The 24553-nt window shown below is 43.0% G+C and overlaps 1 protein-coding gene across 1 annotated transcript in view; it reads left to right on the forward strand.

Annotated features, from left to right (window-relative positions):
* Positions 1-13520: 13520 nt before the first annotated feature.
* The window catches only part of LOC117484958 (protein piccolo-like), a 58536-nt gene continuing 47503 nt past the window's right edge, over positions 13521-24553 (forward strand). Inside the window, 5 exon segments of the mRNA XM_034133472.1 lie at positions 13521-13900; positions 15943-16487; positions 16944-17245; positions 17247-17324; positions 18815-19849. Of these exon segments, the coding sequence (XP_033989363.1) occupies positions 13695-13900; positions 15943-16487; positions 16944-17245; positions 17247-17324; positions 18815-19849 (2166 nt within the window). The 5' untranslated portion in view covers positions 13521-13694.

Raw genomic sequence — 24553 nt, forward strand, 5'->3', positions numbered from 1 at the left:
TTTCTCAGTCGCGGTACTCCGCGGATCTCCGCACACACACACACTCACAGCCTGGCTGTGTGTGTGCTCAGGCTGAGTTCCGCGGTGTCTCGTTGTCTCGCTGTCTCGCAGACCCCACGCAGCAACCAGGAAACGACACCAGTAATCTAGCTCACACTGTCCGCTCCTCGAGCCTCAAAGGGCGGAGCAGCGAGCCCCGCAACGTCCCGCCAACACGGCACCCAGACCCCACGCAGCATTCTCATCTGTTTGTCATTACTGGTGTCATTTTCTGGTTGCTAACAAACGCCATTGTAACACATAATCACTGATGTTCCGCTGTAACGGTGGTGGACTCATCAGAACAGAGTCGGCATGCTGACCAATCAGAGCACAGTGGGCTCATAGGGAGGGGGGGGGGGGGGGGCAGGAGCTCCAACAAGCCCTTTAGGACAGAGAGTGAATACACATACTATACAGAGATGCTGTATGAGAAACCAATGTGAGTTTGGAACATTGAACAATGTAAATCTATTCTAGTAGACCTCAACAATGGAATTATGATCAGTAGAAATGGCCATGTCATGGGACCTTTAAGGCAGAACTAGATGGATGACTCACAAGCGGGTAACATTATAATGTAGCTATCTGAACGGCTATAGTGGTAAGTGAGATTGTTGTTATATAACCTTTTACTGCTAGCAAAGAAAGCTCCTACACTTAATGAGAACAAATAACGAACAAAACGTTTGTGCACTCAGCTGATAATTAAGTAATTTAAATGTGTTCACATTCTAACTTTTTATGCAAAGCACAGGTGTTACCATAGGGTGTTACCAATAAAATGTTTGATGGCACTCTTCTATAAGTGTCCCAGTAAGCCATGAATGTGTGACAGTGAGCCAGCATGCACAAAATGAGGAAATCAACTAAATACAATTCATAATATAGTTTTAGTCTAGTGTGGCCAATATATCTTCCAGGCCTGAACTTGCACAGGGGAATGAATGTGGCCTGTAGATAATGTTAATTATCACGAACAACCACCAGAGGTCGCTGTTACCTTTCAGAGTCTTGTGCTGATTGTCTAAGTGGAGGCTATATCATCTTACGTTGTCGTATTTTTAGACAAATTCCTTTCTTACACTGAATCCAAAAATCAACCTTTCTCAGACACCATGCGTGCACGTGCACGTCAGCTGAAGCGATTAGATGCTGCAATCATGTCCACTTTCCTCAAGTTTCACACACAAGTGTTAGGAATGTGCTGCTACTGTTACCATGGAGACTGTCCTTGAATGTCATGTCATGTCTTAAAAATACACATTTCCAGCTGTACACAGGAGTAGTCTTGACCGTTCTGTTGGAAGCTTTTGGTTATGTGTCCTCTGCTTCAGGGGAGCGTCTTCCCTGTCTGATCTGCTTCCTCTTTCTGTCTCATGTCCTCTCCTCACACAGCCACACTTCTGCTCCGGAGAACATTTCGTTTTTTCTCAGCCAGGGAACATGTACATTCAGCCTTCTGGAGACATTATTAATGGCAGCAAATTGATCATTAATTTCTAAAATACATTTATTTTATGAGAATAAAGACAATAAAGTAATGAAAAACAAAAGAAAACAACTCTATAGCTTATTAGGTTTTCAATATATGATGTTAAAATATCATATAAAAACTAGTTAACTTATTCTCGTAACATTAGATTTTTTTCTCAAAATATTGAGCCTTAATTTTTAAACTCTCAGATTGTTTTGCTTCCCCAAATACTACCCTAAAGTACTGAATTATACATGTGCTATTTTTAGTATGATGTATTTGTGGAAGTGAATTCTCATGGTTGACAAAGAAGAAACGTCAACAAAGAAAATAGACTTTCATTTGAGGTTTGAGGGATGATGTTTTACCTAATCTCAAAATGAAATAAAAACAGAGCAATCATTTCACTTCAACACTTATCACATATTAAATAAATGAAAACACCAGTTCATAAATGACTTGGACTATACGCTTGATATCCTGATTGGAGGACAGAACGTGGTCTATACATGTCTATGTTCACAGTGTGCCTGTGTGTTTGTGCTGGGTGAGATACAAGACAGTGAGCCAAAAAAGGGAAATTGATATCCAACATAATCTTCATGTTGCAGTCAACTAAACATATGTATGTGTATCCAAAGCTCCTCACGACTCTTGAAAGTCGTTTCTGAAACTCTGACTCATTCCTTCTTGCCCAGGAGCTAACCCAAGGGATTGTGGGAACTCAAGTCTGTGGGCAAGCAGAGAGGAAGAGATTTAGGCCAACGGCAGGACAACATCAGAACTCACTGCTCGTCCTCCTCTCTACCACTACAGAATATTAAATACACAGAATAATTATTTCTTAACCCTTCTGGCATTATCGGGTCAAATCTGATATCCTCCTACTAGGCATTTGAACATATACATTTGCAGATCTGCACTTTCACTGAATTTTGAGTTGTTTAGTAACTTTCTTACGCCGATGGTGTAAAAATGACTGCCATGAATGGGTAACCCTAGATTATGTTCCTCCATCAGATAGTACACACCCACAAATTGACAAAATGTTCATTTTGGAATACATTTTCAGTGTCTATTCTTTATTCACTGCATGTATTCATGTAAACCAGTAGACTGAGACATTGTTAACAGCTTAAAAGGGTGTTTAATTTAATTTGGCGATGATTAATGTTTTTTGTGTTAATGCAAGAGCAGTTAAAATAGACACCAAAGTAAGAAGTGGAGAAACGAACACAACAGGAGGGTTAAGAGTTTCCTTTGACTCAGAGTTTGTATATTTTTTTTCAGTTTCTTATCATTCTACATCGTTTCTAACTTCATGTTTACTTTACAAGCTCAATTCTCTGAGCTGATGTTAGCACATCTGTTAGACTCTGAGCTGAGTAAACTGCTGTGCTAAGCGGTGACACAGTTGATATTCACATACGTGAGTGGAAGCTTACAGCTGCTTTGTAGGCGTGCTGTACTGTACTGCAAGGAAGTGTCATGTGCATTGCACTAATCTTCAAGTGATCCCATAATTAGGAGCCCAGCAGGCGAGTGGCAGGTGCAGCAGAAACCATGGCAACTGGGGAGGGATCTGATACAGAGAAGCTGTCCTTGATGATCGATGACATTTTCCATCGAGGCCGAACCCCACTGAGCCTTTCCGGTGATCTCAGGGTGCGACTCTCTGTGCTCACCTCCTCCTGCACACCTCCTCATGCTGTCCATATGAAATACTAATATATAGTGGTAAAGATAAGGTGATAAGGAAAATAATCGTTCAATGAAGCCCAAAGGAGGGTAATTCTTTTTTTATTTTAAGGGTAACACAAGATTTCACCCCTTCCCCACACTAATAAATTCCATAGAGTCCCTTAAAATAACATTATTGTTGGATTAACCAGTTTTCTGATATTTTCAATCATGATCCCGACTGAGATTATGATCGAGATGCAGTGATATAGTGGTCATGAGAATTACTGCCCTGTTTTCTTGGTAAACTTGGCCTTTAACACTTTATTATTATTATTTTTAGGCTAGCTATTTATCTTAGTCGTACGTCTGTGGCATAGGCTAGCACAGTGGTTCTCAAACTTTTTCTGTCAGGCCCCCCCTTTGGAGAAAAAAAAAAGTCGGGCCCCCCCAACACAAGTCAGGCTCAGTGGCGGCGACAGAGATTTATTTTGGGGGTGCTGTGGGGTAGCTTGACGTTTCATAGAGGGTGCTCAAACATTTAGGGTTTCCCATTAAGGTACCGGGCGCTACAGTGGAACTACAATACTCCCCACACGCACATACACAGTGGCGGCTCCAGAGCATTTTTGTTGGGTAATCTATGGTAGGGCTAACCCATACAGTGGTGGTGCTCAAGTCAGTATTTGCAATGTAATTACATACACGCTATATCGCCCCCCTTGACAGTGAAACGCCACGCGTGAGGTTTAGATTATTTCCCTGTCTCAATCAAAATGGAACTGTATGAAATAAAACGGCACATTTGTCTTGTAGTAAATAAAAAGGGATCACTGTGAACGTGACGTATGATAGTACACGTTGAAGATCCAAAGGGGATACTGAATGGCGGTTTCGATTGATCTCAATCAATAAGGCATGACGCAGATCCAACGTTGCGTTGCTCTGATTGGCTGTAGGTCTATTCAAATTGCATTCGGAGGCATTTTGATCTGACCGCGGGCGCTGATATTATAACGCCAGAGAATTTCCACACCTTTAGTGTATAAAACTCCCCCACTACTTAGACTATTCCTTGCACCCCTCTTATAGCATAAGCCCGAATGGTCTCAACCATATTGCATCAGTAACGTGCACTTGTTGTTACAGCAGGATCAGTTTGTGTGCTGTGGACACGACCCGTATATTTTCGCAATCCGTGTTCTCAACATTTAGCATTTCGCTTATTATTTAATTGAATTTGCATCACTTTTCATGGTGGGGCTAAGGTGGGGCTAAGCCATTTCTTGGTATGGCTGTAGCCTACCCCAGCCATACCCTGGCGCCGGCACTGCACATACACAGTGCACCCGCGACTGTTACAATGAAGGCTCTATAATCAGCTCACGGCATATAGGTGTAAGCAGGGGTAAAGTGCTATTTTGTGTGCTAAGTGGTGTGTGGACCTCCTCTAGGGGGGTCCGGGGGCAAGCTCCCCCAGGAAGATTTATTTTTAAATATTGAAGTTAAAAGCATCAATCTGGTGCACTTTGAGAGCAAAATGAAGAGATCTATGGATACCTCTCTCAACACCCATATGAAACAGAACTGTAAACAGATTTACTTTTTCTTTATGGATATTTTACAAATCACCCTTTTAAACTTTATTCCTGTTTTACTGTCATATAGTATTTCATACCTGTTTTTCATTTATTCTCTTATTTTTTTATAACTATAATGATCATATAAACGTGTGCCTCGGAAATAATTGATTACATTAATGGTGACCAAAACGTTTGAGACCCACTGAGATAACTTAGACTAAAGTTAACTATCTAAACACTGAGAGAGTCCTTTAGCTCACTGAGTCTCTCAGTCTGACAGGAGAGGACTCTCCTCCACTTTGTTGTTGAAAAAACTCCTTATATCCGTTAGCGTAGCTCGCTAGCACCAGAAGCTAACAACAACGATCTCCGGTACCGGTGCGCTCTCTCTCTCTCGCTCGCGCACGCACACAAAATGGCTCGTTCCACACACACACAGAGCCGAGCTTTAATGAAACACAGAGACCTGTACTGTATCATATTATTTTCGAATCAATAATTTTTCAAATTATGATTTTTTAATTTTTTTAATCTTTTTTTAATTTTTTTAATCTCGCGCCCCCCACTGTCATGCCTCTGCGCCCCCCACTTTGGGAACCACTGGGCTAGCAGAAGGAAAAACGATGCTAACATTTTCTCTAGAATGCTTCCTGTTATTAACACATATTTTATTGGGTTTGTTTTTATACTATCTCTTAGATAAGTTTGTCGTCTCTTTTTGGGTTGCTTTTTAGTTAAGGCATACTTTCCGAATGCATAAAATCTACTTTTTGAATGCAAGTCTTTGAGTGATTAAATGAGTATTCACCATCTGCATTTTTGTAGGAGCCGATATAAATGCACTCTCTGTGAAATGACTTTAGATTGGCCAAAGTCTGTCGTCATGGGTTTAGTTCTCTGAAGACTGAAAACAGAGCCAGGAGAAGATGCAAAAGTTGTCTCTCAAACCACTTGAATATCAAAATGCTGAAAGGTTATTGTGGAATGTGTTGCCCAAATATGCCCCAGAAGCCACCTACTCCAGCTTTAACTGAGCTACAATTCTACTTCCAATAATCATTATGTGGATGTATATTGATAGAAATCTGCTCAGACACTTTGATTTTCAAAGACCAATCAAATTACCAGGAGCTTGGTCTTTCTGCACAGATATTCCTTGGGTTTTCACTGTTTTTAGGGCCCTATGGGATTGCTGTTGTTAAGAAGCCATTATTTATGGCTGTGATCCCGCCTCCTCAACACCAGGCTACAAGGTTAAGAGTCATAAAAAAAGACCTTTTCACAGCTGTGAAGGAGATATAAACAGGCCACAGTGGATTGATGAGGTGATCAATGACCTATTCCTACCCTTCTCTGGAGAGAGTACATTCAGACTGGATTACCATCAAGGACTTGGTAAATCATCGAGGACTGCCAAAGCTTTCGAGTCCAAACTCCACCTTCTTATTATCTCTACCATCCAAGGAAATCTATTGTAATAAAGCTAAAGCAGGATTTGGAAAACACATCCAATCCTCAGAGAGACAGTTGGCTTTGGAGTTAGTTTATGTAACTCCTTTGTTGGCTTAACAATGTGATGTGTTTGTGTTTTTGTACCTACCGGCGCACATTTGAGGTTTGCCATCTGTGTGACCGATCTGTGTGTAGTGTGTAGTTACACCTCCCCCCCCCCGCTACAAAGAGGTGACGTCACTGTCTATGACGCACTACCTTGACAACAGGTGAATGCTGTTAATGATTCATGAGCTGCGGGGGTGTTTATGACTTGATATGCATTCAAAGCAACATTACTTTGACATTATCTCTCATTCCTTTATTTGTAAAATGAGTTTCTGCGTTCTCCTTAAGAACTACTCTCAGTCCGCTTCCACTTCTGATGAATCAGCCCGTTAGAGCCCGGAGCAGCATTAGTTAAGATGTCAGCTGCTGTCAGTTCACGTAGAAAAATGAAATGTGGAGTGAGAGTGGGTGATGAGAGGAGGAGGCAACACAAATCCATTATACTGGTGAGAACTGCTTTCTCAAATGCCACGTTCATTTAAAGAAAATATAAACAATTAAAGTGTTTTTTGGTAAAATGCCTCCTCTCTGATCAAACACAAATGAGGTTGAATATTAATATAGCATCAAATACCAGAACTAGAAAACAAATAATTTGATGAGCAACAGCATTTCATGTGGGATTATGTTCGTTGCTTTAAAATTAAAAGAAGTTATTTGATATTTTGGGAAATACACATGTTTTCAGATGAGAACATTGATATTGCTTATGTATTTGTGCTAAATAAAGACTAAGGAAATGTTTAGCTTACAGTCACTTAGCATGAAGACTTTTATAGGGGGTTGTGTGTAAGACTATTTAACTATTGAAGCGTCATGTCCATTCATGAAGGCTTCACTGAAAAAACTGAACTGTTGACTTGAATTAAATGTGAAATCTGTTGACATAATACATTTAATTATAGTCAGTGTTTCCGTTTTGTTGTTGTTGTTCCTATCACTTTAAAAAACCCTTTTAAGGTGAGTCCTTCTCCTGTGTTGTGACTTCTTTTCTGGCAGCAGCTTGTTTGGAATACACTGTTTTAATTAGCATCAGCAGCCTCCATTGAACAGAATGGAGAAAGTGACTGGTATACTCACAGGAATGAAAACTTCACAGGGAGAAGACATCAGAGAACTGTGACAGTATCACAGTGATCTCGGTGAGAGTGTCTACTAACTGTGTAGGAATGGCTAAAAATAAAAAAGAATCAGGGGTGTCATTGTGGGGACTTTGTAGATATTCTATTCAACTATGGATTTACTTCGCAATTGTTTTTACCTCACTGTCTCACACATTTTCTTGCTGCTGCTACAACAATCGATCACTGGACAGGTATCTCTGGATAACGGCTTCTAGACTGTGACCAGTAAATCCTATACTTTGAGCAGTTAGTGTCTTTCCAACGCCCTTCACCAACGCAACCTTCAAAACTAATATTTTGTCACAATGGAAAAATCTTAATCTCATCCTTAAAATATACAATTTTCAGACTTCCTGGCAGTGACCAACAGTTGAGGTGGAGATAAATACCATCATCCCTAAATGGCTTAATTTGAAATCCACCTCACTGATGGCGCGGAGATGAAGATGAGGACAGGTGATGTGCCAGACAAATAAAGCACGACATGATGTAGCTTTCATCACATTTTGGTGGCGTTTTACACACTTCATGTCATAAAATCTCAGCAAGCTATTCATTGGTTGGATACACATATTTGTTCAGCATTTGCTTTCTGGCACCCTTTGTATTAGTGCTGCGGTGTATTTGTAGGAAACAAAAGCGGCTTGTATAACTCCCGCATTGTGTCGACTCTCTGAGTCTGAATCAGTCTGCCTTTGTTCGTCTTCGGGGAGCGGGGAGTATTATTCACAGAGAATATAGCTGGAAGGAAACTGCCTCAACAGAAAGAAATACGGCCTATTTCTCAAATATAGCAGAGAAGTAATACAAAAGTTTCTTGTAATGATGCAGTAAAGTCATCCACGTCCCTTGTTTGTTTTAGTGGTCTCCACAGATGCTGGTGTATTGGATTCATACTGCAGCTTGGGGGGCTTATGGCAGCTGTAAGGGGGACATATTCTGAGGGTAACATTTAGTTTTGGCACGGGGAAGAATAATTGATTTTGGAGCCTTTTGCTGCTCGTTTGTTTTGTTGTTTCAGTTGATTGCCAGTGAGTTAACTGTAGCAGAGAGGCACAGCAGGACTCCACACTGTGTGTACAAGAAAACAGCTTACAGCGCAGAGCAGTGTGTGATTGGCCTATCTCTCAGAAGAAAAGAGGATTAGAGAGACCTCTTATGTCTGTGCATGAGTGTGTCATCAGACCCTGTGTTTGCACGAGTGTGTGTGTATGTGCTGAGAGCAGGTGCACGCCTACCTGTGCGCAAAATACCAGATAGTAAGATGGAGTAAGGACAGCAGGGGAGCCTCTGCGACTTTAAAGGTATTTTTAGTCCACAGTGTCTCGTTTGGTCTGGAGAAATTGCCGTCGGGGGGGGAGGGGCGGGGGGGGGGGGGGGGGGGGGGGGGACTGTTAGGTACTTGCCAGGCTGCTAATAGGAATTAGAAAGGCTCAGTGCTAATGTACCAGAAATTAAACATCACGTGCAAGAAGTCGTCACTGAGCTGCCTCACCTCACACACAACAACTGAAAGGAAACATACTCCTGCGCGATTACACGATAAAATAAAGGTATGTAACTTATTTTTGCTTGTCTTTTGGAGAAGTAACCATTTAGTTTTGGATAGAAGAGGTGATTATGGAGAGAAAGCTCTCTAGGGAAGGTTCTAGTAGCTTTGAGCTAACCTTACTACAGGGGAAAAGAGCTGTTGAGGTGCATGTATGTGTAACAGGTATCATAGGCCTATTGAGGTGTCTTTGGTGAGTTGTCTTATTGCATAAACCTGCAACATTTTTTGTTTAGTTGGATATTATTCGGTTTTGTACTGTTAGAAACTGCCTTTGTGTCTTCACCTAATGCCCCAACTGTGTATTCAAATTTAATGAACACAGTGCAGTGTGTGTTATCTGGTTACCAGACTCAGGTTACATTAGCCAGGCTGCTCAGCACAAATGCATTTCACACAAACTGATAATGCCATATTTAAATTCATTGGTAGGAGAACATGCTGCTGTAGTGTAAGTTCAGGGTTACTATTCCTATACTTCATTTCAGAAGGAAATATATTGTACTTCTTGAACAACATTTATACATTTAAAAAAAGAAATGAAGAGGCATTAATAAAGATTCACTACAATTCCACCTTTTTGGCTTGTGAGACCTTACATGCTATTACGTCAATAATATAATGTCACATAAAATAATTAGGGCTGTCAAGTTAACGCGTTAATAACGCGTTAACGCAAAAAAAAATTAACGCCACTAATTATTTTAACGCGATTAACGCATGTGTATTTTTTGTCCTCGGCCGCCGTAGTTTCAGAGCGCATCGAGTTTTAAAACACCATCTACAAGCTGATGCTGACAGCCGCGCTCCTGCCGCCCGCTTGTGGCAGACCACACTTCCACGCTCACTGGCAGGCCCGGACTGGCCATCGGGAGGACCGGGAGGGAGTGTGTATGTGTGGCGCAACTCGCGCGAGCGAGGCACACCTTACGTGTTGTTATTGTTAGCATCTGGTGCTAGCTAGCTGCGCTAACGGATATAAGGAGCTGTTTCAATGACATTTCGCCGACAACTGCGCCGAGCACTTGACTTTATGCAGGTAGCCAGACAGTGGGACATTGTACGAAAAGTCAGCACGGATAGTACGCGCAACATGATTGCAGCGTCCAGGCAGCACCCGTTCGAGCATTGAACTTGAGCGGCACATAGCTCCAACGATCCATCACAGTGTCTACACACACACACACACACACACACACACACACACACACACACACACACACACACACACACACACACACACACACACACACACACACACACACACACACACACACACACACACACACACAGTATTATTGTATGAGAGAGGTTCCAGGTTGAATTGAGGCGAATATTTGTAATGTTCAGAGGTTGTTGTGTTTAATATTCATGAGAATATTTGTGATTTATGATAATAAACAAACATATAAAGCATATTTGTCCACTCATATGTTGATAAGAGTATTAAAAACTTGAAAGATATCCCTCTAAGGTACATTTAGAACAGATAAAAAATGTGCGATTAATTTGCGATTAATCGCGATTAACTATGGACAATCATGCGATTAATCGCGATTAAATATTTTAATCGACTGACAGCCCTAAAAATAATACATCAATAACAGGCAGCAACAGTTCTTTCTCTTTTGATATGTTAAACACATTTAGCTGACAAGATTCCCTCATGTTGACTTTACAGAATGTGTAATGCCTCCTTATTTGGGATCTGAATAGTGCTATAGTGTGTGTGTGTGTGTGTGTGTGTGTGTGTGTGTGTGTGTGTGTGTGTGTGTGTGTGTGTGTATAAACTGCTGGGTTTGCACATGCCTCAGAGTGCTTGTCCCCAGGCCGCCTTTGTTAGATGGTGTGTGTTTACACCTGTGTGTGTGTGTGTGTGTGTGTGTGTGTGTGTGTGTCTGCCTGGGTGAGTGTGTTTGCTTTGCATGACTAGATGCTTCACTCACTGTGTTTATGTGAATGTGGGTGAGATACAGAGGGAAAGACAGCGAGGGGAAGAGAGAGAGAGAGAGAGAGGAGAGAGAGATGAGAGAGAGATGAGAGAGAGATGAGAGAGAGAGAGAGAGAGAGAGAGAGAGAGGAGAGAGAGATGAGAGAGAGAGAGAGAGAGAGAGAGAGGAGCGAGAGAGAGAGAGCGAGGGAGAGACTTAGAGGAGAGAGAGAGAGAGAGAGTAGAGACATGCATCATGTACGTGCTGCTTCCGCCTCACAGCGTAGAGACAATCTGGCCACGCTTCAGTGATCAGTGGGAAGAAGGGGAGGAGCTCTACACCATCATTTATCACTGGAGACAGAGAGCAAGACTCACCTCGGCCTACACATAGACTAGGGTGAGGAGGAGGAGGAGGAGGAGGAGGAGGAGGAAGATTGAAAGGACGAGGGAGACATATACACATATCTTTATATAGGAAAGGGAAGTATTATTCTAAATATGCAGGTAAAGAAATGAGAATTGGAGAAACTGGGAAGAACACAAAGCCTAAAAGGGAACAGTGAAGATGAGGATTGAACAATATGACCACAACACTTACTAAAGTCAACAACACGTGACCATTTCCCCTCGTCTTCAGTATTATATTATGATAATCGCTCTTAAAAAGATGACTGTAAATATGAAGATAATGTATAGCTAGACCACGGTTAGCTTAGCGTAGCATACATACTGAAAAAAAGAGGGAAAACGTTTAGCCTGGCTCTGTCCACAGATACGCCTGCATATATTTCTAAAGCTCACCGTTTAACATATTCTTTTTGAGTTTTTATGATGGTACATGACTCTAATCGACCCACAACCCACATTTGCAAGGACCTAATCATGGTATGTCATATCCACTTGCATCACATCTGACATTGTGTTTAAAGATGATTTGTTGTGACACATAATCCTTAACGCTTTTACTAAGAAGCTTTTCCATGTAGGAAGACATAAAGGATAGTAACACACAAATATTGGCCTTTGATCGGTTCATTTTAGGACAGACCCCCCCCCCCCCCCCTCCCCCTGTCCAGGTACTGAGGGCTCTGAGATGGTGTATAGAGGACAAATCTGCCTCAGAGCTCCGCAGACTACACAGCAAATGAGCACTCGTTGTCATAATGCAACACATCAGCTTGATGTACAGCGGAGGAGACGTATTTTAATATCAGGCGACTGGCTGTGCATATTCTCAATACAGTGGAGCTAAATATACTATAGGTCTGTTCTGCATCCATGTTCAGTGTATAGGTTGATGTAATGGAATTGCCCTTTATCATTTTGTTTGAGCGTGCTGATGCATTCTGTATTGTCTTTTCATCATGAGCTTTTAATATTAGACCGATTTGATCACATGCTGTGTTTGCTATGATAACACTAGCAATCTTCACAAGATGAGACCAGATTAACAATTCATTATGATGAATTTGCCTACGACCTGATGTTCCCACATGCTTCTGCCAGCCTTCACATTTGAGAATATAAAAGATCGAGATATAAATTAGACTTACAGCTGCCATCTAGAGAAAAGAGAACAAAGCAGATGAGATATTATTCATGTTCTGAGTCATCTGAAGACCTTCGCAGATGTTATATCTGTGTGTTTGAATATTTTATGGCAGCAATTTCCCCTAAAATGTGATGGTATTTTGAAGTTAATTGCTATAAATGTTTTGTTGATCTGTGGACTAAATGGCTAGTATTGGATAAAGATGTTTACTTATTTTACATAACCTGGGAAATAGATTATTCACCCTGGGATATAACACTACTGAGAGACTTTGTATTTTGAAATCTGGGGTGTGTGTTCATACAGTATGAACTTCCACAAGCCTTTCACTGGAGCCCCAGATATTTGACCTAAAAGCGACTACCCTCTTCTTTTAGTCGCTCTACTTTAAAACCACAATATAGGTCTTCAGAAAAGCATACATAATCTCACCTGTCCACCAGCTTGGATTCTTTAAACAATAAAGCCAGACACGTTGGGCTGAGTAAATCCCCTTTAAACATATTTCCCCCCGCTGATGTCTTCTGATCACCTGTCAGAGGCGGTTGGAGAGTCTGCGTAAAGAGAACCAGTGTTACATAGGAAACCACGGAAGAAGTAAAAGTTAGGTGTCAACATAAAAGCTTTACACAAATGTATTGGGGTTTACGATAAATGCAATGTTTAGATGGTGGATTAAAACTAGAAATGTTAAATTAAACTTTGACATATTCCATTCATCTGGTAGGCTACACCTATGGCTTAGTCTCTGTGGAGAGTCGTAGAATGTGTTTATGTATTAAGGTACAATGTTGAGGTTGTCGTTAATTAGCCTGCATGTTAAGCAATTATGTAGTCTAGATTATATTATTTTAAATGTAATGAGTACATTTTTTGGCAATTGCCTTGGATTTTATTTTGTAAAACCTACCGGAAACCACCGTGTGACTGTGAGCAGTAGTAAAACGGAGACCCCCTCACGGAATACTGTGGTAACTGTGGTGTACAGCTGCAGAGATGCGCGACACAGAAAAACAAGGAAAATGAGGGAAATGGAGGGAGATGACAGGAGAGGACGGTAACCACTGAACACACACCATCTGAGAATGTTTCCACACACCGAGGAGCACCGTCGTCGCTGCGCACTTCGGACATAAAAACGCGGACAGGGCTCGGATCGTACATTGATCCGAATACAGGGGACGGGAGGGGTCGATCATGGGGAACGAAGCGAGCCTGGAAGGAGGCGAAGGGCCTCTGTCGGGGCTGCCGGAGGGGCTGGCACCTGACGGGAAGGGAGGCTTCGTCCGGGTCCCCGAAGGGACTCCGGTCAACCTGGGCGACCTGAGCGAAGAGCAGAGGAGGCAGCTGGCCGCCGCGATGTCAAGGGCGCAGGGCAGGCAGCCCGGAGGCGCAGCACGAAGGCAGGGGGTTTTTACCAGCATTTTTCCGTGCTCTTAAAATATACACACTGCTACGAGAGAGAGGAACGAGTGGATGTGTTTTGGTTGTGTGAAGCATCATTTGGAAAGCGTCTTAAGGAAGCTCGTTCACGCCCATGTTGGAGCCTCCTAAGAAATAATTGTATTCTGAGAGCTCACCATAATGGCTTATTATCATCTGATGATATGCATGACAGAAAAAAAAGATGTCTAGCCTAATACAGCTCTAATATTAGCTGGGCAATAGATACGCTGCCGCTTTGGACATTGTGTATCAGCTGTTTGTACAAGATGCACAAGCCTCGTTCAAACTGCTCGACATCCGATTGTGTTCTTAGATTGAACGTGTTAAATTAGCCTGAATTGGTTTTAGTGTCCACGGTGTTTCTCTCTGTGTGAGATCACAGCGTAAGGGACACACCTCCAATATTTGTGCGAAATTTTCGAAATGCCTGCTGGGTATAAAATCTGTCGTGCCCAGAGTTTTTTTTTTCTTTTCTTTCTCATCTGAATGACGTGTGAACACCCAACTAAACAAACCCTCCACCTTTGTCGGATGTATCCACTCCCTAATATTAACTAGAGTTCTGAATCTCGCACATTGGATTTGAATCGGATGTATGGAGACTGTGATGGGCTGTGGAGAGCGGCCAATGAAAACAATGTGCTGCCAGATCCATGATACTTTAGATTTTGAATGATACTTACATGATATACAGTAATATTGAAATATTCCTCAATATCAGACAAAATGACATGATGACTTTTAATTGGCTCCGATTTGGGGTAGACTTGTATTTATATCTGAGCTAGAGACTGGGGGAGGGGTGCATCAATATTAATATGACTATTAATAGAACAGCAGTGTTAATGTCATCACCCATAGACATTCCTAATGCTGCTTTCTGATATTTCTTAATTTAAAAGTAGGATTTCATCTTGTGTTGTTGAGGCCTTTTCCTTTTGAGTCTTGTCGCTGTCCTTGGTGCTGAAAAACAGCCCGCAGGGGATTGAAGCCCAGGCATTGCAACAGCAATACTTACAATGTGTGCTGAGCTCCCACAATGCAAAGGCTTCTATTACTCAGTACCCACTGTAAAAAAATAAATAAAATTCAAATGCTGTATTCATTACTGCATTAAACTTTATTGCCTGGTAATGTAATTTAACTCACACAATGGCAGAAGCACTATAGGGACTTTCAAACTGCAGGTTAAAATAACACTAGGTCTGTATGTTGCATTCACACGTCATACAATAACACAACATTAGCCCATTAGTGCATTGATGCATTTCTCTAAGGATGCCGTTGACTTTCACATTCGTGCTGAGCAGTGTGTGTAGGTTGTATGCTGCCTCTCAGCCTGAGCTAACAAAGATGTCTCATCTTACCCCCGCGGAGGCGAGCATTTCCCTTTTTATCTCACTGATCTACACTCCATGTCATTCAGCAGTATTCACTTTCCTGTCAGCGTTACCCCAGGGCTGCTCGCTACACATTCTCTGCTCACTGATGTGTTGAAAGGGCCTGAGATTAACAAAGAGCTAGGTTGATGGACTTAGCTTAGCACAATGAAGCTACATTAGAGGGAGAGGGGTTAGCAAACATCCTGAGCAATTATGTGTGAGATGGAAAAAAAGCAAATGGAATGAAAAGACAACTGATACTCAAAGTTTGTAATATTTCAGACAGCATTAGTGTGTTGTGTATTATAAGGCTTATTATTCAGCAGAGACAGCTGATTAAGTTATAGTCTTCATGATTTTAATGTCAGATGATGGCCATCAAATACATGGAAATTCAAGGATAAGGTAGGGAAAAGGAGCTAGAGTTTATTTCAGAAACATCTGGTCTTAAACTCTCATTAATAGTTGGCTCTGTTTTAATTTAGGCTCTGGGTCAGCTGTGTGGGTTTATAAGATTTCCTCACAGTGCTAAAGGAAAAAACCTGACACCCACAACATAAAAACCCACAATAGAAATAAAATCACTGCTAACTAATCTGTGTTTTTCTCTTTTCCAGACCGTCAGAATCTGATACCCAGCGTTCCCAGCAGGTAGGGGCCTCCAGGGGCCCAACAGGTCTCAGTAAGAGTCGCACTGTAGACGCCTTCAACCAGGGTCCACCGGGAAAGCCCGCTCCGGGCCGCAGCCCCTCGTCCCTCAGCCTTTTCGAAAACAGATTCCGGCAGGAGCCAAAAGACCCAGAGAGCAAGTCCTCCGGCATGTTTGGCTCCAGCTTCCTGAGCGGGGCCAACCCCCTCAGTGCCATGACCTCCTCCGTCTCCTCCTCCATGTCCTCCATTGGCGACAACGTCAATATGCCCAAGTTTGGACTGTTTGGGGATGAGGCGGAGGGGGACGCAGCCGCAGCGCCTGAGTCCAAACAGGGAGGTAGGCCCCCTGGCAAGGGCCCTCAACAAGGGCCGGGGCAAAAGGGACCACAACAGGGAGGACCTCAGAAACAGGGTCAGGGTCCTCCTGGACAGGGGCCAAAGCCAGGGCAAGGACCCCCTGGCCAGGGACCAAAGCAAGGTCAGGGACCACCAGGCCAGGGACCAAAGCAAGGTCAGGGACCACCAGGCCAGGGACCAAAGCAAGGTCAGGGACCACCAGGCCAGGCACCAAAGCAAGGTCAGGGCCCACCAGGCCAGGGACCTAAACCTGGCCAAGGTCCACCTGGGCAGGGACCCCTTGGGCAGGGTCCCAAGCAAGGTCCAGGTCCTCAATCAAGCCAGGGTCCGCCTGGTCAAGGACCTAGGCAAGGCCAGGGACCACCCGGCCAGGGTCCTCCTGGCCAAGGACCCCCAGGACAGGGACAGAGACAAGGACAGGGACCACCAGGACAGGGGCCACAATCAGGCCAAGGTCCTCCTGGTCAAGGTCCTCCAGGGCAGGGACCAAGGCCAGGACAGGGACCACCAGGACAAGGGCCCAAATCAGGCCAGGGTCCTCCTGGTCAAGGTCCCCCTGGGCAGGGACCCAGACCAGGACAGGAACCACCAGGCCAAGGGCCCAAATCAGGCCAGGGTCCTCCTGGTCAAGGACCTCCTGGGCAGGCCCCAAGGCAAGTTCAGGGTCCGCCAGGCCAAGGACCCCCTGGGCAACAAGCCCCAAAACCAGGTCAAGGACCACCAGGTCAAGGCGCCAAACAGGGGGCCCCTCCTCAGCAAGGACCTGGAAAGCAAGGGCCCCCAGGTCCTGGGGCTCAACCTGGGGAGCCAGCTAAGAGCGGAGGGTCTCCTGGTCAGCAGGGGGCTGGAAAGTCTGGAGGGGGTCCCTGTCCTCTGTGTAAGACCACCCAGCTGAACGTGGGCTCTAAGGACCCCCCCCAACTACAACAACTGCACCGAGTGTAAGAACCAGGTCTGCAGCCTCTGCGGCTTCAGCCCCCCCGACTCAGCGGTAGGTGTCAGATTTCCAAATGATGATTATTCAATGATGAACAAAATTGCAGTATCTCACCATGTATACTGGAATTGATCTCATAATAGAGAAGACAGTCCATGTTATTGAGTCAGGGAGTGGGAAAGGTCTCGCATCATTTGTATATATCAAAGTGCCAAATCAAGTGTGCTATATAGCCATTACACTGCAAATATGTCATTCTTAAACATATATTACTCTAATATTCAGACTAAAATAAAGTGTTTATTTTCAAAAAGTGAATCTTGAAAGTTGAATCAACCTTGTCAAATTGAAAATCAAATGAATAAAATAATACGATTTCAAAAATAAGATCAAAAATAAGAATTCTTACTATATTATGAAACCCCACATTAGCCTGTTAGCAGCATGTTGCTGTTCTCTGAGCCTGGCGGGGGGAGTGCATCTCATGAGAGTGGCACATTTGAGAAACAGAGGGACCATATGGACCCGGGGAATGTTGACCAAGGTGACTCATGTCATGGCCACAGGAAGAGACTGTGCCAGGCAGTGAGGACACAGCGTCACACAGGGACTGTAAGCACTGGTGGGCCATGACTACAGCACAACAGAATGACCGGTTCCTTCTGCTTAAGCCTCTTCTGGGGGTTTGTTATTATGCAGATCGATCTGCGATCGGTCACTCATTGAGCAGATCCATTTCAGAAAGTAGATTTTCTTAAATGTTCAGTTAGAAAAAGACAGCTCTATGTATTTCTGTTTGCAGTTACAGTATCCTATACAGTTTACACTTCTGTTGGTTGAATTGACCTCATCTCTGTTTACACATTATTCAATAAGTATTACATCCAAACATACACACATTGTTTTGAGTAAGTGATCCAATTGTCAACATTGTCCCTTTTTAACACTGTGGTTTGCACACACTGAGATACTCCAAACATTGTGGTGTTGCCAGGCTTTTTTGGAACAGGTGTTCAGATATACTGTATGGGCAGAACATAGACAATGAAATGCATTTGTTTAAGCTGGTCCAACATTTACAGAACCCATGCTGAATAATAAGAACAAACATCATTGATACATGAATAGTATTTGTCTTTCTGCTATCAGTCTGTTCAAAACATTCCACTTGTTTACACACTTTTTATTTTTGCTGAAATAAAAGGATCATGTAAAAATCCCAGGGTTTTTCTGATTTAGTTATAAACAAACATTTATTATATAATTGTCTGGACTGATGAGTATTTATGTAACCGTTGGCAGATTTAAATTCTCTCATGTTGTAAATATGCAATTTGGCTAGGGAAGAAAGCATAACGCTAATTAGTGTCTTTATTTTAGACTAAACAAAAGGAAATGGTTATTTTAGGGGTTTAATTAGGTATGCCTGCATGTGTATATACTGTACTGTAATTAGTCATTACACATGCCGTTGATGTTTGTGCTCATAACAGTGTGCTAATGTGTTCCAGTCAAATCTAACCCATCCTTTGTTTCCTGCACAGGGTAAAGAGTGGTTATGTCTCAACTGCCAGATGCAGCGAGCGATGGGCGGTATGGACCCCCCCGGCATGACGAAGCCCAAACCAGGCTCGGCCCCGCCCTCGCCCCAGAGACAGGGGCCTGGCAAGCCTGGCAAGCTGCTGATAAAGCAGCAGAGTATCTCCGACCAAGGGTTAACACCTCCGACCACACCCAGGCAGAAATCCCCTACCTCTCCTGGGCCGCTTTCCCCGGGCTCCTCGTTGGGAGGGTCCCCAAAGATCGACCCAAAGACGGGCCGTCCCATTCAAACCAAGCCCAGTCCCCAGCAGTCTCCAGCTAAAGCCAAGCAGGAGTCCAGCTTCTTTGGGGGTTTTGGAGGTATCAGTCTGGGAGGCTTAACAGATACCAAACCTGCGGGTGCTTCGCAAGCTACCGAGTCTGTTACAGGGAAACTGTTTGGAGGGTTTGGCGGTTTGATGGATTCACCGAAGCCTCAAGCGCAGACTGCCCCAAAGCAGGAGGAGTCGGTGGCTGGGAAGTTGTTTGGAGGTTTTGGAGGGTTGACAGAATCAGCTAAACCTCCCGCTGCTGCTTCTCAGATGTTCAGTTTTGGTTCTTCACTCTTGAGTTCAGCCACCAATATCGTCTCTGGAGAGGAAGAGAAGAAGCCGGCAGTATGTCCGCCTGGGTCGCCACCAGACTCCGGACCAGGTTCCCCTATGGATTCTGAGCCTGGTTCACCACCTGACTCCCCCTTCTCTGCACCTGGGTCACCTCCTGATTCAGACTCTGCTCCTGACACTCCACCTGCTAAGTCCAAGAAACCCCTCAGAACCCTTTCTGTGGAGCAGGGGGAGAAGGGGCCAGCAGCTGAAGCAGCACCTGCCCCTGAACCAGCACCTGCACCTGACCCAACTACCAAGGAGAGCTGCCCTCTCTGTAAGACGGAGCTGAACGTCGGATCAGCACACGCCCCGAACTACAGCTTCTGCACCGAGTGCAAGAAGACAGTTTGCAACCTTTGTGGATTTAATCCTACTCCCCATTTAGGAGAGGTAAGAACATCATTTCTCTTAAGCTTCCTGTGCCTTCAGCACTCTGCACCTACCAGTAATTTATGCAATCTGTCGTGTATTAATAGAACGCAAACATCCTCTAGATGTTTCATTGAAATAGGTCACCGTAAAGATACCATCAGGAGGATGGGCTCTGTGTTTTCCCCACAAGCACATTGCAAAGTACACTGAAAGGAGGATAGCATGTTATTATTTCAACAAAGTACATACATTTACACCAAATTACCGTTGCACACATTTGACTTCAATACATGTGATCAGTTACGCTGCATTTTAACATGACAGTCTCTACTACCAAGCTTTCTCTAGAGGAGAGGTCAGCCTGAAGGATAAATGAAATAGTTTTGAGTGGACGTCTCATCATCAAAGAGCACTTCCAACAATTGACTCTTAAACTGAATACTAAGCATGAGTGTGTGTGTTTCTGTTACAATATCTGCTTTGTGTGTATTCTTATTTGACCGAATAGAAACAATTTCTTCCCATTGACTATGCTTTTATTGTGAAATGTGTTATAAGCTTTTTTGAATTGTGTAATGCTTGTATGTTTGCTTGCTAGTGTTTGTGTATGAGTGTGTTCTTTGTCTAATGATGACGTGGAAACCTAACACTTTAGGCCTTCTTATCTCCCGAAGTGTGAGGACTGGTTTTCCTGTGTTTCTGTGGTGTTTTGTCTCATATGGAAGTAACACGGTACTGTGAGATTCACTGAGCAGATGGCACTCTATGGTGTAGGATCAGTATATTATGTGAATAGAGGCCAAAGAGTGCTTTCGTATGAGTGGTTTTTCAGCAAAACAGATGTACATATGCTAGTCTAAATATTCCATATGAAGTACCTTAGTTATTGTCTGCTTTGTAATTTGATTATCTTTTCTGACATGATCATGTGATTTAGGGTACAGCTTTATCCTGTATTGAGATATTAAATCTCAACTTTGTCAGGTGGTGGTTTCAGTGTGTCTTTGGTAATCTGCTGTGTATTCCTGGCTCTATTAAGAACCATCTGTAACACAGAATATAACTATAGCAAAGCTTAAGACATGTTTCTTTTTTAAGTGTTATTGAGTAAGCATTAAAGGTGCTGGTCAGCTAATTATTTAGTTTGAATTCATTCTCTTTTTATTAGAGGCTAGCTTTACCCCCTCTTTTCCTGATGTTGTGCTAGGCTAAGCTAACATATCATGTAACTCAATTTCTGAAAATGTCTCACTATTTCTATGCCTGTTTGACAAAGACAATCTTGAATATCATTCCTGTTAATGTAAGTGTGACCTTCCATGCCACTTTTCTAATGTATAATCACCAAAATATAACATAGAAAGATAGAAGTTCTCCCCTGACTCATTGCTAAACTAGCACTCCAAAACAAGATGGCCGCCACAAAGACTACAGTTCTTTACGGTCTGTTTCTTTTTCTGCAACCTTAATTTGCACACGCTTGCTGGTTTAATGAGCAGCTGAACCCCACAATCACTTAATTGAGGCCAAGCATGAGGAAATATGTAATTATGCTGAAAGAGATGGGCATCCAAGCCACTGATGCTCTAATTGGATATAGATCCTTTCAACACCATGCTGTTTCAAAGCCAGAACTGCCAGCCAGTAAAGAATGATGGTGTTACAAATTGATACAGTACAAGAAGGATGAATCATATTTGACTCATCTAGGACTGAATACAGTAAGAATATAATGAGTATAAAACAGTGTTACCTTGTAAATACTGGCTGTAGGAGACACACACAACACCTTGGTTGAGTCATCGCACCCCCCCCCCCCCTACATACTGTGCCTCGCTTCTTTGTCATTGGCTGTCATAATGCCGGCTGTCAGTAGGGGTTCACTTGCTGACGCATGTGAGTGTGTGCACATGAGTGTGTGTCGGAACTGAGCAGTATGTTTTATAAGCAAGACTGTTGAGATTGTGGAGTCTGGGCAGGGCTGCTGTGAGCCTCCACACTGTAGGGGTTTAGCTTTTCTGAATGACTACAGTATGTGAGACTTTCACTTCATTTGGGATCCATGTCCTTCCATGGGTAGGGTTAGGTTTTCATGCATACCGTATGTGTCAACATGCGTGCGTGTGTGGGCGTAATCTCTGATGCTTAGAAGGATTTACAGTACAGCAGGAAGCCAGTCATTTCTATCGAGGCTTGATCCTTGACTCAAGTGTCTGTGCGTAATCCTCATCAATACGAGTCGTGAAAATAGGCTCCTTAGAAAAAAAGCAGTCACCTTCTTTCACTTTATTTTTTTGTTCTTTCTTCCATCACAGCCCTCCATCTTTCTTATGTTGAGTTTTCTGTCACCTGTTCTTTAATAATCTCTTTATAATTTCCTTCTGTTTTATGTATTTAATATTTTTAAGACCTAGAGGAGACACTCTGAATACCAGCAGTGTTGTTTGTGCTTATTCTCCTCTTAACTGCAGTGTTTCTGTCAGACTCTCCCTTAGTGGTGCTATCCCTTTGCCTTTTTCACAGTCGCTCCTTTTGATGTAGGGAAAGTCTGTAGCTGTGTGTCTAGCACTGCTCAGCGATGCTACTATAGCTCAGGCTCCATGTCATGTTGCCCTTATCAGTAATGAGTGTGCTCGTTGGAGAAGTCTTACGTAAAATGGGAGAGGCACCACTTTGCTATCAAGCACAAATGAAAGAAACTAAGCTAACAGTGTGGGTTGCAAGCTAGATACATCTTGTACCACCTTACACCAAATCATATCCCATCTTTCTGACCAAACTCTCTGGAATATGGAGAGTTACCGCTGTTTTTGCATGATTTCTTGGTGCATCCAATCATAGATACAGTGACTTAGTTAATAGTTTCGTTTTTCAGTCTGACATGTGCACAATGTTTTTACATAATTTTTAATTATGATTCATTTTGAGTTTACAGTCATGTTTTACTCACCAACAGATAATGCTTTGCTGTCATACAGTATAATATCAAATGGTCTCCTTGGCCTTAATTATTTAACACTGTATGGCTGAAGAAAATGTCCTGGTTTGCTAATTTGCTGTCTTGGCAAGAATGAAATGTGATAATTAAAACCTTTTTTATGTCTGTAAGCTAAATATGAAGAAACAGCCAGCAGCCGGTTAGCGTAGCTTAGCTTAAAATTTGTATTAACCTTTATTGTTTAATTCATTTATTTATTTTATGGTTTTTATGTTTGATTGTATTTATTCATTTTGTCTTATGTCTTTTCTCTTTTTTTTTTAACGCAGAGGGTTATCATTATTTATTTTTTATAATCATACCTATGTTACCTCCTTGTGTCCCTTTAATTATTATATTAGGTTTTTTATGCTGCATGTGTTCAAAAAGGTTTTACCATTTGACCTGAAGAGAATTTATTGCGCTTTAAGCCGCACCTGGGGTATGAAAAGTGCTATATAAATAAAGCTTTATATTCGTAATAATAATACATAGATAAAGGAATAGGTTAAAGGTAGGGTAGGTAAGAATTGAGAAACCAGCTCGAGTGCGCTAGAATTTGAAAGTACGCAGCCGAAAAAAATCTGCCCCTTCCTTCAGACTTCCTTACAGAGCCCCTCCTCCAACACACACGAACGTGCACATGACCAATGAGGGCACGAGATAAGTTTGTGCACGAGATGGAAGGCTGACAGGCAGGTAGGCCATCCAGTTATTTTAGCCGGGCCGGCTAACATAATTGGTCTAGCTTTTTACAGTACTACGGCTTCCACAGATGACATTTTTTTATGTATTTATTGTCAAAGCATTTAATGTATTCATTGCTATCGGGATGTTAAGAGCATTCCATGGAATATAACAAAAAGGGTTTCTGAAGTGAATTACATACCCCACCTTTAAGGCAAAACATGGTTATAGTAACGTGTGTCTCCAATGACTAGATCTCAGTTAATCCAATGTGTTCAATGTGTGTTGGTGCTTGCATGTTTTCGATGGTTAGGCCCATGACTTGCAGCTCACATCTCTGAGGCTTGTTACGCCCACTCACTACGTGGTGTTCCCTGTGTCTTCCTCCCTCATTGTTATTCTGTGGCCGTGTTGAAAGAATCACACTACCTTGCCACAGTCTGGATCCTCCTGAGTCTGTACTGGCAGATAAAGGCATACTTAGAATATAGAATAGAATCGGAGGGATGAAACCCCTCTTTAATGGTCACACATGCAGAGCACACAGCACACACAGTGACATTTGGCCTCTGCATTTAACCCATCCTAGTACCAGGAGTCTAGTACTAGGAGCAGTGGGCAGCTATTGTATTGCCCGGGGAGCAATGGGAGTGGGGGGGGGAAGGGGGGTGTCCGGTGCCTTGCTCAAGGGCACCACGGCAGGGCCCAGGAGGTGAACTGGGACCTCTCCAAGTAGCAGTCCACACTCTATATTTAGGTCTGTTCGGGGACTTGAACCGGCGACTCTACGGCTCACAGTCCAAGCCCCTACTGACTGTGCCACTGCCGGACAACTTCACAGTCATACATGCAATACACACATGTGTACACAAACAGCCTAATTCACACACACATGAAGTCAAGGCTCTAAAAAAGCTCAGCCTGGCATTGTTTGTTTTTCTCTTTACATAATCTGTCCCATCTTGCAAATGCAATCCAAATGTGATTGTTTTGTGATTCACGTGTTTAATCCAGGCTGGTCTGTATCTGACACCATACAGTCCAGTTGCCTCACAGCT

This window comes from Trematomus bernacchii, unplaced genomic scaffold (assembly GCF_902827165.1).
Source record: "Trematomus bernacchii unplaced genomic scaffold, fTreBer1.1, whole genome shotgun sequence".
NCBI classification, from domain to species: Eukaryota; Metazoa; Chordata; class Actinopteri; order Perciformes; family Nototheniidae; genus Trematomus; species Trematomus bernacchii.